The 16,556-nt window shown below is 36.9% G+C and overlaps 1 protein-coding gene across 2 annotated transcripts; it reads left to right on the top strand.

The window, feature by feature from the left end:
- The first annotated feature begins 559 nt into the window (after nt 1-559).
- impdh2 (IMP (inosine 5'-monophosphate) dehydrogenase 2) lies at nt 560-15,977 on the top strand. 2 transcript variants are annotated; one of them, XM_074644697.1, is made up of 15 exons: nt 566-1,124; nt 4,912-4,960; nt 5,318-5,419; nt 5,509-5,583; nt 6,041-6,247; nt 6,916-7,003; nt 7,139-7,338; nt 8,356-8,446; nt 8,551-8,646; nt 9,481-9,552; nt 12,931-13,074; nt 13,463-13,607; nt 14,163-14,306; nt 15,251-15,334; nt 15,573-15,977. In XM_074644697.1, the coding sequence occupies exons 1-15, from the start codon at nt 1,027-1,029 to the stop codon at nt 15,592-15,594; spliced, it is 1,617 nt and encodes a 538-aa protein (XP_074500798.1). In that variant the 5' UTR covers nt 566-1,026; the 3' UTR covers nt 15,595-15,977. The 2 variants fall into 2 exon arrangements, with proteins under 2 accessions (XP_074500797.1, XP_074500798.1); XM_074644696.1 differs by lacking the exon at nt 9,481-9,552 and having other exon boundaries at nt 560-1,124.
- Nucleotides 15,978-16,556: the final 579 nt, after the last annotated feature.

Consider the following 16,556-nt stretch of genomic DNA (forward strand, 5'->3'; position numbering starts at 1 on the left):
CCCCTGTAAGGGGTCCCTGGCCCCAAAAAGTTTGATAATCCCTGCTGTACTTAATTACAATTTTATGTATTTGTACTTTACTTGAATTTTTTTCCATTTTATGCTACTTTATACTAAATGTAGTATACATTCTAAAATTAGTCATTCGGCATAATGAGTACTTTTATTTTGATGCTTGTGCAAGTAAGTGAAATTTTGAATGCAGGACTTAAACTATGACGCAAAGCATGCTGGGATATTGAGTTCCTTTATGTATGTTATAAAATACTATTTTTTTCATAGATATAAAACAGTTTTTTAAAAATATGTATAATTATTAAGTATGTATATATAATATAATGTAGTATATTATAAATATAGAATATTATACATATATAAATATAATATAGTATAATTATTAAGTATGTATATAATTATTAAGTATGTATATATTTATATAATTATTAAGTTTGTATATATAATATTTGTATTATTATATATTTGTTTTGTTTTATTATGTATGAATTTCTTCACATATTATTAAAAAAACGAGGGGGCGGGTCGGCCGGATGTGACGTCCGTGCCGGAAACGCTATCAGACGGTGATAATGCACGTGTCTACAGCTACTGCAAAAGGAGTTGCTTTAAGAGCATGAACGCTCAGCTCTGGATGGCAGAGAGGCCTGAAATCAGAAAGAAAGGGACGCTTTAACCGCTCATAACGAAACTTATCTGTTCAGTTTCTGTTCTTACCGTTAACGGACGGTCAGACAGACGACAGGACTCCCTGGCGGCGCGCGGAGTAGAACGACGGTCGGGACGTTAACTGACGGTTGGGTCATTAACTAACGGTTGGGACGTTAACTGACGGTTGGGTCATTAACTGACGGTTTGGTCATTAACTGACGGTTGGGTCATTAACTGACGGTTGGGACGTTAACTGACCGAGAGACGTTGAGCAACACAGACAGACAGGAGTCGAAGGAAGAAAGTTGCTTTCGCTGTTAAGTTGTAGTTGAACACTGAAAGACAGGTGTTTTAGACGTCATGGCGGACTACCTGATCAGCGGACAGACCGGTTACATCCCTGATGATGGGCTGTCGGGACAGCAGCTGTTCAACGGAGGAGACGGGCTCACATACAAGTAAAGACACCATGATCACTGCTCTGCCCTCAGAATAACCAGGCTAAACCGGGCTAAGCAGCGTGCTAACCGGGCTAACCATGACAACAGCCAACCAACGGCTGGTTGTGTAATGTAGCTAGCGAAGTGTGCTAACAGTTTCACTGCTCGAGCAGCATGTGCCTCCAGCAGTCAGCCATGTGTTAGGGACAGACAATAACAGTTTCATTACTGTTTAATGCTTTCTCTATTGAACACATGCTCAGTAACAAAGGTACAAACGGGTACATTGACAATTGAATAAAACAAGACAAAACAAACATTTACCTATACATTTCATAATGCCAAAGTTTGTTATAAACATATTATATTCATTTAATACTACTAATAAAAGTCTTAATGGCGTTTTTGTTTTTAACATTGAGTAAAATGGTGCTATATCATTAATAAAATGCAGGAGAGTTGGAAAGTTTTTTTCTTACGAATATTACATTTTCTTGTGATTAATATTATTATATATATTATATTATTATGAATATTACATTTTCCAAAAATAATGAATAATTGTATGATATATGGCATGTTATTTCCAAACTTATCTTGAATAAAATATATCATTACATCAAACATATTTATTCCAACATTCATCTTCTTTTGTAGAAAGTTGGCTTTATCAATCCAGAACATTCTTGTGTATATATATATATATATGTATTTACATATATGTATTTATATATATATATATATATGTATTTATATGTATTTATATATATATATATATATATATATATGTATTTATATGTATTTATATATATATATATATATATATATGTATTTATATGTATTTATATATATATATATATATGTATTTATATATATGTATTTATATATATATATATGTATTTATATATATATATATATGTATTTATATATATATATATATGTATTTATATATATATATGTATTTATATATATATATATGTATTTATATATATATATATGTATATATATATGTATATATATATGTATATATATATATATATATATGTATATGTATATATGTATTTATATATATATATATGTATTTATATATATATATGTATTTATATATATATATATGTATTTATATATATATATATGTATATATATATGTATATATATATGTATATATATATGTATATATATGTATATGTATATATGTATTTATATATATATATATGTATTTATATATATATATGTATTTATATATATATATGTATTTATATATATATATATGTATTTATATATATATATATATTTATATATATATATATATATATATGTATTTATATATATATATATATATGTATTTATATATATATATATATATATATATATGTATTTATATATATATATGTATGTATATATATATATATATATGTATTTATATATATGTATATATACATACAGTGACCATTTTTTCTTATGAATATTACATTTTCTTGTTTATATTATTATATATATTATATTATTTTTATTATGAACATTACATTTTCCAAAAATAATGAACAATTGTATGATATACGGCATGTTATTTCCAATCTTATCTTGACTAAAATATCATTAAATCAAAAATAATTATTTCAACATTCGTCTTCTTTTGTAGAAAGTTGGCTCCATCAATCCAGAACATTCTTGTACATGTACAGTGACAAAATAGATGGGAAATATTCTCTTTTTCAAGTCCACAGAAATCATACTTATAATCAATATCCAGCTTGAATCTTTCTTACACAAGTTTTAAATAAATGCTATGTAATATCTTAAAAGACACTTCCTTAAGTTTTGTTATTGATACAGTATTTATCACAAATTTTCCAAGCTTTCTCCCAATGTATATCCTCAAATAATGAAGACCAAAAACATCTAGATGGAGGGACAGAAACATAACTCAGTGTGTTCCTAATATTTTTGTTAGAGCGTTTCTCTTTCAGTATATTATTACCTCTAATATAAATATTTGCACACTATCTTCTGTTAAAAGGTTGATCAACAGTACCAGGGTTTCGTAGAAGTATAAGGACACTTTCTGGCATAGCATCGCAAACAACATAATACTCCTTTGGTTTTACATTTTGAGTTTATGAAGAAATCCTTTATAAGATAATAAATAACCTTTTTTATTAAGTAATTGGCCAACTGTCAGTATTCCATTATTAAACCATGTGTGATTTCTTTTCTTTTTTTGATATTGAATATCTTCATTGTTCCATATGAAATACCTATTGAGTGAAACGTTATGTTTGTAAGCTAATAACCATGCTGTCAGTGCTTACCTATGAAAATTTGCTGGGATTTTATCACCAGAGAATTCATTACTGATTAATCAATCCATTACTTACTAAATTAAACATTTACAATCCCCTTTTTTTTTTTTTTTTAAAGGAATAGTCCCTAGAATGACAAAAACAAAACAAAAAGATTTCCCATAATGCAACCAATAGCATTTTAATTATGACTGACGGGGTTTAACACACTTTAAAATTGTTGGTGTCCCCCAAAGTGATCACTCATTTACATTAGAAGTCACCAGAACCCAAAATGGTGTCTTAACTTTTAATTTCTTAATACATATTTGATAATAGTTGGAAGCACACCGATATCCTACTTGTATTTTAGCCGTCAGTGAAGTTTTATGACTTTGAACTTGCACCTGCAGACAGTTAATTGTTTTCACCTTTTAAATTCCATTTTTCCAGTCTAAAGAGAATGCTGATAAGCAAAGTACCTGTCTTAAAAAAGTGAAAACACTTGTGTAGTCTGAATAACAGCCTCTTGGACATGAAAAGGGGAACACATTCCTTCTGTACACACACCGGTCCTAAATTTAGGTCCTGGCTTACACAGTCCTGTCTTGTTGTTGTTCTGCTACTTGGTAGTACTCTATACAACAAAGCACAAATAGTAGTGTAATGTATTGACTAGATGCTGCCACCTTTTCATGTCCTTTTATGTCACAGATTAGGGCTGCAACTAAAATAACAGATTATTTTCATTATCAGTTAATGTGTCTATTAATTTCTTGATTAATCGATTAGTTGTTGGGTCTATAAAATGGTAAATAATATCGATCAGTGTTTCCCAAAGCCCAAGATGACGTCCTCAAATATCTTGTTTTGTCCACAACTCAAAGATATTCAGTTTACTGCCATAGAGGAGTAAAGAAACCAGAAAATATTCACATTTAAAAAGCTGGATTCTCAAATATTGCTCAAACCGATAAATCAATTATCAAAATAGTTGGAGATTAATTTAATAGTTGACAACTAATCGATTGGTTGCAGCTTTAATGATTGCAGAGTTAATGATTCTTGTAGAGAAATATTTCTTACCCCCTTAACAGGAAGTTCATATGACACTTGAAGACTCTTTTTGGTCTCATCATCACATGGGCCTCACTGCTACTCATACGCCACATAATCGACATTCCTTCTTTACAAAAGCGTATTCACACACGCGTGTACAGTAACTTGACACCCTTTGAAGATTTCCAAGAAGCAAGCTCATATGTATGTCCTGTTCGGAGTAGTAAAGTCACATTATTCCTTGAATATATTTTTGATTTTCTATTTGAACTAGAAAATGTGTGTGCAGTGCATGTGTGTTAGTGTAGCTCTTAAGGTTTTAGTTCTCAGTTTTTGAATGTGAAGTTCCAGATTATGGATTAAATCTTTCATGTTTGATTGTTTGATGCGGGTTCAAAGCTGTTAGGATGGACAAGTCTTGTAAGGAGCCGCTCTAACCTCATCTTTCCTGTCTCCCCCTTCAGCGACTTCCTGATTCTGCCGGGCTACATCGAATTCACATCGGAACAAGTGGTGAGTCCTGATGAAGGACAAATATTTACCAACACATAAAATCCGATTAGCGCTGCTGTTGTGGTATTAAACTAATCTGAATGTGGGATGATGTCCGGGATGGGAGAGCGTGAGGGTGAGGATTATCAGTCGTGTGCCTGAATTAGGCTCACAATGCATCCACGAGCCAGATCAGTAAATTATGGCCTCCCATTGTGACATTTATGGCATAATGGTAAACTCAGAGACCCCAGAACTGGTCCGAAAACGCCTAAAGTTAACTTTTGAGTATCATAATGGTAATATGTTACCAGTAGTTTCTCAGTGTGTTAAAATGTCCATGTGTGCCACATCTCCTCCCTGATGTCTTTTGTCCAGGACCTGACCTCGGCGCTTACCAAACAAATCACCATGAAAACTCCCTTCGTCTCCTCTCCCATGGACACCGTCACAGAAGCCAACCTGGCCATCGCTATGGCAGTAAGTAGTACGAGAAAAATCCTTGGATTATTAGATTGTTTGTTGTTCCTGTTATCACGTTAGAACACTGATGTATTGTCTCCTCCCAGCTAACGGGTGGCATCGGCTTCATCCACCACAACTGCACCCCAGAGTTCCAGGCCAATGAAGTCCGCAAAGTCAAGGTAGTGATGATGACTCTCTGCATTTTCTCTTTACACTCCTTCATCCCCTTTTTCTGCTATTTAATTTTGTCTTACATGATCATTTTCTTAACTTTTTTCTTCATTGTTTTGATGTTTCATTTTTCTGTCTTCTCACGTCAGCTTCTCTTTGTCTTTCTCTATTTTTATTTGCTGCTCTCAGTTTGAAAGAAGTGTGAGGTAGAAGTGTGTTATTTCTCTGCATCCCTTGCTCCTCTGCTCTAGAGTGTAGGCAGTGAAACATTATTTATCCAGCCCTCCCTATTGAAACCCTTACATCCTTTCCACTGCTGTTACCCTCCCGTTCTTTCCCATGCTGGCTCTTAGATCCACGTCCCATTTATATTTATTTTTGTTCTACGCCATCCTTCTCCTAACCATCTTTATTCTTACACACCCCTTCTTATCCTCACCTCCTTCCTTCCCTCTCCCCCTCTAGCGTTATGAGCAGGGCTTCATCACGGACCCCGTGGTGATGAGCCCCAACGAGCGAGTTCGGGACGTCTTCCAGGCCAAGGCTCGCCACGGTTTCTGCGGAATCCCCATCACAGATAACGGCAAAATGGGCGGCAAGCTTGTGGGCATCATTTCCTCCAGAGACATTGACTTCCTGAAGGAGGAAGACCACAACCTGCCACTGAGCGAGGTTAGACACAAGTCATTAGCCATTAGTAACTAGAAGTAATATGGTGTTGGATGCAGAAGCTTTTGGAATTGATGAATCAAGATTTTATGATGCATTTTGATATTTTAATTGGAAACATTAGAGTAGTATTCAATAGCTATGAATTTAAGTTAGAGCATGATCAATACTGATTTTATTAGACAATTGAGTAATATTGTTGTAAATATATAAATTACATTTTGCAAACTTTACTGGAAAGTATTTTGATTAACTACAAATAACACATTAATATATATATAAGTAATAATAACTACTTCATAACATTGCGCCTTCAGCTTTGACCCTCTTGCTCATATATCCGCTGCAAAGAGGATTGTAGGTCAGAAAAACATGCTGGCTTTCATACTGCAAAATGCGACCAGATGTAGTAGGACATCCTGGTATTTTTAGCATACTGCCTTTACCATACTATCTATTGGGACATACTAAATCTTTTTGTGGCATACTAAATAGTATGGTAGTATGGGTATTGGAACGAACAGATAGATGATAGATTTTTCACTATTAAAGTGTCACATCTTAAAATGCTAAAACCCCTGAAATACTGCAAGTTTCTACATTCCCTGAAACCTCTCCACTGGGTTTTGATGCTTCCTTTATTCATGCTCTGTTTGTAAACATCTTGACAGGTGATGACAAAGCGAGAGGATCTAGTGGTCGCTCCTGCTGGAGTGACGCTGAAAGAAGCCAATGAAATCCTCCAGAGGAGCAAGAAAGGTGAGGAGGGTGCTAAATTTGACTCGCATGATTTTTACATTATCACTCCAGTTGAATATATGCCATAAAACTGATTAAAAATGCAACCAGGTGTGACCGTCTGTACATGTTTAACTTCTCTGATTCGTCATGCAGGTAAGCTGCCGATAGTGAATGAAGAGGGCTCCCTGGTGTCCATCATCGCACGCACAGACTTGAAGAAGAACAGAGACTTCCCCCTGGCCTCCAAAGACTCGCGCAAACAGCTGCTGTGCGGCGCCTCCATCGGCACCCACAACGACGACAAGTACCGACTGGACCTGTTGATGCAGAGCGGGGTGGATGTGGTTGTACTGGTAAGGAGGACTTCAGTACAGGTTTTAGAGACTCTTGATTCCCATGGAGACCAGGGGGAATTACATCTGTCTACTGAGATCAATTTTAGACTTTGTGGTGCAGATTAGGGAGCTTTATTACTGAGGAATCGGTACAGGGACTTTGGTGGAGAACAGACTGGAAGTGAGCTCTTTCACAGTTTTATTTTATGGGCTTACTGGGTTTACTTACTGTGGCAGCAGTGGTGTGCATATTCACTGTGGTATTCAAGTGCAGGACGGTCTAGATATCAAAATACATAAAGCAGACTGCACTCAATTTGCTTCCACAGAGTGTGTCAATGAGTGGTAATCATTTTAATGAAGATCTACATGTTATGAAAAACGTTATCTCTCAACTATGGGAGCAAATTTAATGGTGTGCAGTTCATTTGCTCTGGATTCACTACATTTGACTTGGGTTTTAGCCAGGTTGTCTGAAAGCTGTGAAGTGTAAATTTTGTAGTCCTTTATCTAACCAGGCAGCCTCATTGAGATAATATCTCTTTTCCAAGAGAGACCTGAGAACAGGAAACATTCACAGGAACGTAATCAGCAAACCAGAAACAATACAACTACACAATAAAGAGGAATTAATAACAGTTATAAAAAAAGAAATCAGATTATAAAGCTTCAAAAATCTCCAAGGATAATGCAGGACTCTAGTTTGAGGGCAGTTTGCATTTCATTTAAAAGGTGAATAGTATCTGAAACCGGTTCTGCCAACATTAGTGCGTACACGGGGGATTTCCAAGGTTGAGTAGTTACTGGATTATGAAATGTAGTTACTATATTTAAATGACAGAAGAGATGTGACGTAGTTTGGAAGCTTCAGCAGTAGAGCTTTATAAATGAATAACATGAGATGGCTATTTCCTCGTGACTGTAAGGAGGTCCATCCAACCTTGTGATACAGAGAACAATGAGTCCGAGATTTGTGATAAAGCGTACGCCGCTATATAAATAAATAACAATGTCGTGTTCCTTCTGTACCTCCAGGACTCGTCTCAGGGCAACTCAATCTACCAGATCAACATGATCAAATATATCAAAGAAAAGCATCCAGGCCTGCAGGTCATCGGAGGCAATGGTAACTATACTTTTCTTTACGTAATACCTAATAAGTTAGAGAGGCACACATTGAGAGAATGTTGTCAGCTCTAACGGCTCTCTGTCTCCCTCTTTCTGCTGCAGTGGTGACTGCAGCTCAGGCCAAGAACCTGATAGATGCCGGAGTGGACGGGCTGAGAGTGGGGATGGGCAGCGGCTCCATCTGCATAACACAGGAAGGTGAGTGACTGGCAAATTCAGATTGCTGAATGCTCCCACCCACAAAACAGCCATCAACCATTCTGGAGCTGTGGTTTGGCAATAGAAAGCGACCGGGATCAGAAGGGATCTAAATTAGCGTTGGTTTGGTTCAACAATTTGTTGTTTTACCCCGTGTAGTGTCTCTTAGTGGAAGAGAACCGAGGCTCAGATGGAAAGACGAGCATGTTCGAATAATTTTGTCTTCTTTCTTATAGTCTATGATGTGCTCTGTGGTTCGGGTGCAGTGTCATTTCTGATCCCAGGAGTTTGTCTCTGGCGCCTCCTGCCTGATTACATTTGCAAGTCATGGTTGTTAAAGAACACAAGCTATGATTGGTCTGTGTTCAGTGTGTAGTCTGACATTTCTCTCAACCAAGTCACGTCAGGCAGTATGATCGCCTGATCTGACTTTGTGACCATCTGGAAAGAATATCTGTAGTTGGTTAAATTGTGCAGTTAGGGTTGTTACAGCTAAGTTTGGATTTTAAACTCTTAAGTTGTCATTGGGATACATTTAGCTGTGATTTGTGTGGCATAGTTAAGAAGTATACATTCGATATTGTTTCTTGTTGTCTCTTCATCTTGTCCCAAGATTCCTCTCAAATCATCAGCACTATTTTTTCTTGTTCATTTTCTTTAACTTACGGTTTTCTTCATTTTTGTTTGTCATCTTAATCTTGTTGTCTTCCCACCTGCCTCCTCCTCTTCTTTCTCTTCCTTTCTCTCTGCTTCCTCCATCTTAAATTCTCTCCCCTACCTCCCACCCTGGTGTTTATATGGTGTGTGAGTGTGAGTGTGTGTGTCCATGTCCAGCTGCCCCCAGTGTACCACCAGCAATAAAGCTCCACAGCCCCAAAACCCCAACCACTGTTATGGGGTACTGCAGTAAGTTTCCCCGCCCCCTTTTGGCCTGCGCTGGGCTCCCAGTGGCTCTAAAATCACAGTGTGCCCGCCCTCCCCACTTCACAGCCTGCTGCATCGATTGGTTAACAGCTTTGCATCGGTAGACGTGGTAGACGTAGTTGTCGTAGTTTTTTTGTTTGTTTAAGAGCTGGTTTGGGGTGTTTTGAGGTTTTGGGGTTTTGCTTGTTCCTGTGTCTTCACTAATCTGTCAGTCATCCTAAGTGAATCTTCCTCCACCCACTGTACTGACCTTTTGGTCTCCGGTCTTGATGATGTCATCAGATTGAGACACTATAGAGACAGAGCGCAATTAAGTCCCGCCCACACCGGAGGGGAAAACAACTCATCGCTCTCCGTTGACTTTGTATTGCGGGAAGGTGCCTCTTTGTCACTTACGTCTGCTAGCAAATAACAGAAAAAAGCCTAAAAGCTGCTGTGTGGTGGGATGCACCACCAACAGGGCAAAGAACCCAGAAATACGTTTTTATAATCTGCCGAACGGAAAAACTGAGGATACAGGCAATAAGACGTGAGGCATTAGCAGGAAGACTGGGAAAACGTAACAATTTACGGTGCTGGAAATCAATTTATCTTTGTCTTGACTTTGTTTAGTTTAGCTACTGAGGCTTTTACTGCTAAATCAAAGCAGCTTGATTCGTCATCACACCAGGCAGGTGGTGGTTACTTAGTAACGGTAGGCGCGACAGTAGCGCAACCTCCCAAGCACCTTGGATAAAAGGATTCAAAGCGACACGGCTGGAGTTTTCCACGCATTTTTAGACGCAGCATGTGATCGGCCCCTTAGGGTGCTAAAATAATCCTTTGCCTGTAGCTAGCTGAAAACATTTGATTTCAGCATGTCAGTTTGTTAGCGTTTCAGTTCTTGGTTGCACATTGTTTCCCCTCTGGTGGGTGTAGTTTTCAGAGAATGACGCGTTGCGCTCTGTGTTCTATCCATTTGTGTCCTGTGGTTGCCTATGGATACCATTGGTCAGATAGTGGCTGGTTTAAGGTCAAACCCTCTGTGTGCTGCTTCTGTTGTGTTTTATTGGCCCTCCCGTCATTGTGTCAGTTGTAGACAACAACTCTCATCCATTTCTAACACTCACTCCTAACATATGGCACTGGAACGAGCTCAATAATGTAGCTGGCAGCCACAGGGTGTCTCTGTCTAGCAAGGTGGTGAACCTGCTGAGGTGTGTGGAACCAGGCAGGTTATATTTCAGCTGGCACCTTCGCTTCATTATTAATCATCGACGAGGCGGCTTTGATGAATGTATCTTCGTTTGTGCCATGTTCTAATTTCCTCACTTTCTAATAGTCAACACAGTATCATCAGTCCACAAGTGCTGCCAACTGTGATTGTTGCACCAAAAGTGACATACCTTTGAATTGTAGCATGTTTGTATGAGAGGCCGTATTGATTGTTGATCTTGAAGAAGGCATGAGGGTCGAAATGTCATCTGAATACAAGATAAATGCATATGGAGCTACAGTGTGTGGCACTTTTGTTCTACTTTCATGTTTACATCCAGTGATCAGCACCTCATTACATCCCTTGGTGTGCGTTACTTCTTTAGTATTTTATTCATGAGAGGACGTTTCAGCGCTCACCTGCTATCTGTAGTCTGAGCAGCATCTGGGCTGAGAAAATAGATTTTTTTATTATTTCCTTGTATGTGTGTCCCATTTTGCTTTGATAATATATTTTCTGAAATGATGTACAGAACAGTAAAAACATGTCTGTTAGCTTGAACATATGGTGCTGCACAGTTTATAATACACTGTATGTCATAACACATTTCCCTAAAGAAAGAAAAAGTAGCAGCACACTCGCCTCCAACAGAAATGTTGTAAACTATAATTTAGAAGCCAAAATTATTGCTCTAGTTCAATATTAATGTTATATTTTCATGAAATCAAACCCATTTTTTGTTTTTATTATTTTATTGATGGTTGGTATTTTTTAAGCAAAAAGATAAAAAGTTGCAAACAAAATCCCGCACGCTGTCTAACTTGTAAAAGTACATTTGTTTGCGACGTTTCAGGAGCAGACGATCAGGCAAATGATTTGTAACAATGACAAGCCATCTTAAATAGGGAGCGGCTGCAACCAAGCACACATTTCATACCTCAAGTGCAATAGGAAGCGAGGCATAAATACCAAACATCATTTGAAAACACTCTGCGTAGTAACAATCACAAATGTGGCCCAAAAAGCTTACATTAAATGGGTAGGTTAGTATAAGAAATGATTGCACCAAAGGCTAAAAAATAAACTTTCCCAAATATTGTAGGGATACATATACAGGGCAAATGAATAATCTGCATCAATACATAGAAAATACAGCAAGGCCTCACAAATAACCAATAGGCAAACACTTCTAAAATTTAAAGATATCTAAAATAACAATAATAAATTCTGCCTCTATCCTATCAAGACCACATACATAAAATGAAGTAGGTCCTCCCTATGAATAGACCCCCCAACAGTTGATTGCGATCAAAAAATGCACATTTTTAGCAGGTTACATTAGTGGATGAACCTGATTTAACATATAGAAAAAGTTAATAACACATTTACTTATAATCCTCCACAATACTGATTATAACTTTGACGTAACTTTTTTGCAACATTTCCTCTCTTAGATCACGGCTTTCAATACATAGCAGGATAATTGGGGCTACTAGTTTGGGAAGTACCAGGCAGCCCTTAGTTCACATGAAGCAAAACAACTCAGGATGTTTCTCTTTGGTGAGCGTTGGTTTCCCTTACTTGATTGTGTAAAAGATTAGTGGAGTTGAATATAGGCAGGATATATTATGTGAAACTGGTTTGGAGTCTTGGTGTGGTGCGTGGGATTTGTCTGCTGATGTGACAAATTTAACTTCCTCATTCTCACTTTTCTTTAACTAACATGACACCAGAAAGAGACACGTTCTCAGCCTGTCTGCGCCTTCACTGTGTGACAATGTCTTACATTTTGTTTAACATCACTTAGTTGGATCACTGGGAGTTTCCACCATGCATGATTTTTCTTAATGTCAGTTTATCAAATTATCAGCCAGCTGATGATTCTTGGTTCCAAAGCTCATCTTATGTTGAAGCCATGTTCCTGTAAACATAATGATATGACAGAATAATTGGCTGGTAAAGATGAAAAAGTCAGCGTTTTGTGTGGTGAGCTGTGTTAGCATTTTGCGAGCTTTGGTTGTGTATTCTCTGGTAGGTTAAGGGGTCGTTATTATGACAAGTCCTGAACTACATGATACTAGAAACATGTCGATAAATGACTAAATTCAACAGCTGTACACATTTTCTCACATCATTTAATCCTCCGTCTCTCTTCTTCTCTTCAGTGCTTGCGTGCGGCAGACCTCAGGCCACCGCTGTCTATAAGGTATCGGAGTACGCCAGACGCTTCGGTGTGCCGGTCATCGCTGACGGCGGCATCCAGACTGTCGGGCACATTGCCAAAGCCCTGGCACTGGGAGCATCCACAGGTATGGATAGATGGGTGTTTCAGAGTCGGAGTGAAAGTCTATTAATATTTAAATGATGGATGAGACATACACTAAATTCAGATTTGACTACAAGATCTATAGTAAATAAAGATTTGTTTTTATGTGGTCATCTGTCGTGCTTTTTTCTAATCCATGTTACAGAGACGATTATAATTTGAACTGTAGATTTTTAGATTTGGATTATGTCGTTTACTTCCCTCCGTGTGAAACCGGATCTATGCTGGGGGGAAAAAGCGGCCTAAAAAAACAGCTTATTGCCTACTTTCACTCAGTCCAAGCCTTCCAGTAGTTGTCTTTCATTTTCAGTCTTCTAACTTCCACATACTAACCTCTCTCTCTCTCTCTCTCTCTCTCTCTCTGTGTCCAGTGATGATGGGCTCTCTGCTGGCTGCCACCAGTGAAGCTCCCGGTGAATATTTCTTCTCTGACGGCATCAGGCTAAAGAAATACCGCGGCATGGGCTCCGTGGACGCCATGGACAAAAACCTGGGCTCCCAGACCAGATACTTCAGGTACAAAAACACTCAATCTGGGCTAGCGGACTTTGTCATTCAAGTTGATCAGAGTTTAAGGTTGGGTAACAGCTCCCTAGTGGTACCTGTATATCTGCAGGTTAAATCCTAACAAAGCAAAAGTCTCGCTCTTACCCCAAAAGAGAACAACATGACACAATATAGCCTCGTCTCACCACAATGTCACTAGAGACGACAATTTGCCAGTGTTTCCCAGATGACAACACTTCCTCCTCATTCGGTTTTCAGTGGTTTTCAGAACATAAGACATTACTCCATTGTGGTCAAGAATGATGAGCCGACTAGAAAATGACAGAGTCGCAGACATTTTACACAATTATACTTCAATTAAATCTTTATTTTGGGTGGAAAGTAAATATCACAACACTCTCAAAAGGGAGAGTATTCAAAAGAAAAAATGCTTTAATTTATTCACTTTATTATAGTCACACAGTGGCAGTACACATTGTATGGGATTATCTGCTATAAAAGTCTTTCTATGCCACTAACGCAGTCATATCACTAACAATTTGTTTTTCTCCTCTCCCTTCACAGTGAATGTGATAAAATTAAAGTTGCTCAGGGTGTTTCTGGAGCGGTGCAGGACAAAGGCTCCATCCACAAGTTTGTTCCCTACTTACTGGCTGGCATTCAGCACTCCTGTCAGGACATCGGATCCAAGAGCCTCACCCAGCTCAGGTAAAAACGCACACACAGGCAGACATACTACACTGACCGTTTTTTTTAATTCTTTCAACTTACTATACTGACATTGTTCGACATACTAATGTATATACTTTTTTCGACTTTTTTAAATTTGTTCGACATACTGTCCTATGACTTTTGTTTTTGAAGTACTTTACTAACTTTAATAATTTTTTTAACATGCTATACTATCACTTTTATTTTCGACATACTATCACTTTAATTTTTTTTAACATTCTATACTATCGCTTTTTTCGACATACTATAGTGTGACTTTTTAAATTTTTTCGACATGCTATACTATCGCTTTTTACATTTTCTTCAACATGCTATATTATGCCTTTTTAAAAAAAATGTTTCGATTGCAATACTATGACTTTTTATTTTGACATGCTATACTACCAGCTTTTTTATTTTTTCGACACACTATACTATCGCTTTTTCAACATACTTTATTACTATGACTTTTTCCACATGCTAATATGACATTTTTAATTTTTTTCTACATACTATATGACTTATATTTTCGACAGGCTAAACTATGACTTTTTCCTTTTTTCGACACACTGTACTACAACTTTCAGACAACCTTTTCCGACATGCTATATTAAAACAGTTTAGTACGTTGGAAAAAATCATAGTATAGTATGCTATAATTTAAGTCATAGAAAAGTGAAAGGATCATGTTGAAACAAGTAATAAAAAAGTCATAGTATACTATTCTATTAGAAATGTCTTTAAAAATGTAATCATTAATTAATTTAAAGCTGTTACGGATTTTTTTTGTATACTAAGTAGTATGGATTTTGGACACATCTTTAGTCTTGGTACTTGCCCAGAGTTTGTGCCGCACTATGTTCTTTACCTTGTGCTTGTGTCATGCTGTATTTCGTCTCGTTGATGTCTGGTGTGTAACAGCATTTCTTTCCTCCTTGCAGAGGCATGATGTACTCTGGAGATCTGAAATTTGAAAAGAGAACAGCTTCAGCTCAAATGGAGGGTGGAGTCCACAGCCTGCACAGGTACACAATGTTTCTTCAACACAGATCCTGTCAACTAAGTAGATATAACTTTGTTTAGTTCGGTTTCATATTCCATCATCTTAAAAGTTCTTAGTTTCATGTCTCGCTCCAACCATACAAATTTTCAATTAAACTTCCTCTTTAGTGCCTCCAGTCTGTTTTAACAGGAAACCTCAGGGAGCATCATGGATAGCCGTGTGACCTTTTCCTCACTGACAAACTGCTCTTTCTCCCACAGTTATGAAAAACGTCTGTTTTGAGAAAACGCCAGCCGTTCAGCCTGCAGATCGAGAATCCTTCCAAGAGACATTATGCAAACACACTACATGCCAGACCCTCTAACATTCATACTTAACACACAACTGACTTCTCTTTAAAGACGAGCTTTCACATCCACTCTACTCTTCCAAGGATCCATCAAGTCTTCCTGCCAGCATCATCTATGCATTGTCTGTGTTTTGTGTAGCTGTGTGTGTAGCTGTGTGTGTGTGTGTGTGTGTGAAGAAGGGGAACTAAGCATTTATCAATCAGTGCACGTGTGATTGAGTCCTCCAATGCCTTTCATGTTATGATTAAAATAAATGTCTGGTGTGTCCAATTAAGGCAAAAGTTGTCCAATAAAGCTTGTGTTTTTTTGCACAAACTGCCATGTTCTGTTTTTGTAATTTGTACACAATTTGGTAAAGAATTTTTGTGAAGATTTGTGTGTATCTAGTAGTTTTAAAAGTTGATAGTACTAAGTCAATTGCTGGATTGTCATGTTAACTGCAGAAGGGAAAAAAGTCATTGTAGTATGTTGAAAAAAACACATTATAGTATGTCGACATTTTTGTTGAAAATAGTATACTATGTTTTTTTCAACATACTATGACTTTTCATGAAATTTATCGACATACTATATCATCAAAGATTTAGACAAACTATATTGACTTTTTTCGACATACTATGACTTTTCTTATGAAATTTATTGACGAATTTTTTCATCAAGTATTTAGACATACAATACTATGACTTGATTGACTGACTGATTTTTCAACGTACTATAATGACTATTTTACATACTATACTATGACTTTTTTTCATGAAATATTTCAACATACTATAGTATTACTTTTTTCCAACATACTTTAGTATTACATTTTTCATGAATTTTTTCGACATAGTATAATATGACTCATAAAAAATTTCGATATACTATAATGTGCATTATTTTTGACTTACT

The sequence above is a fragment of the Sebastes fasciatus genome, chromosome 8, assembly GCF_043250625.1.
Source record: "Sebastes fasciatus isolate fSebFas1 chromosome 8, fSebFas1.pri, whole genome shotgun sequence".
Taxonomy (NCBI): Eukaryota; Metazoa; Chordata; class Actinopteri; order Perciformes; family Sebastidae; genus Sebastes; species Sebastes fasciatus.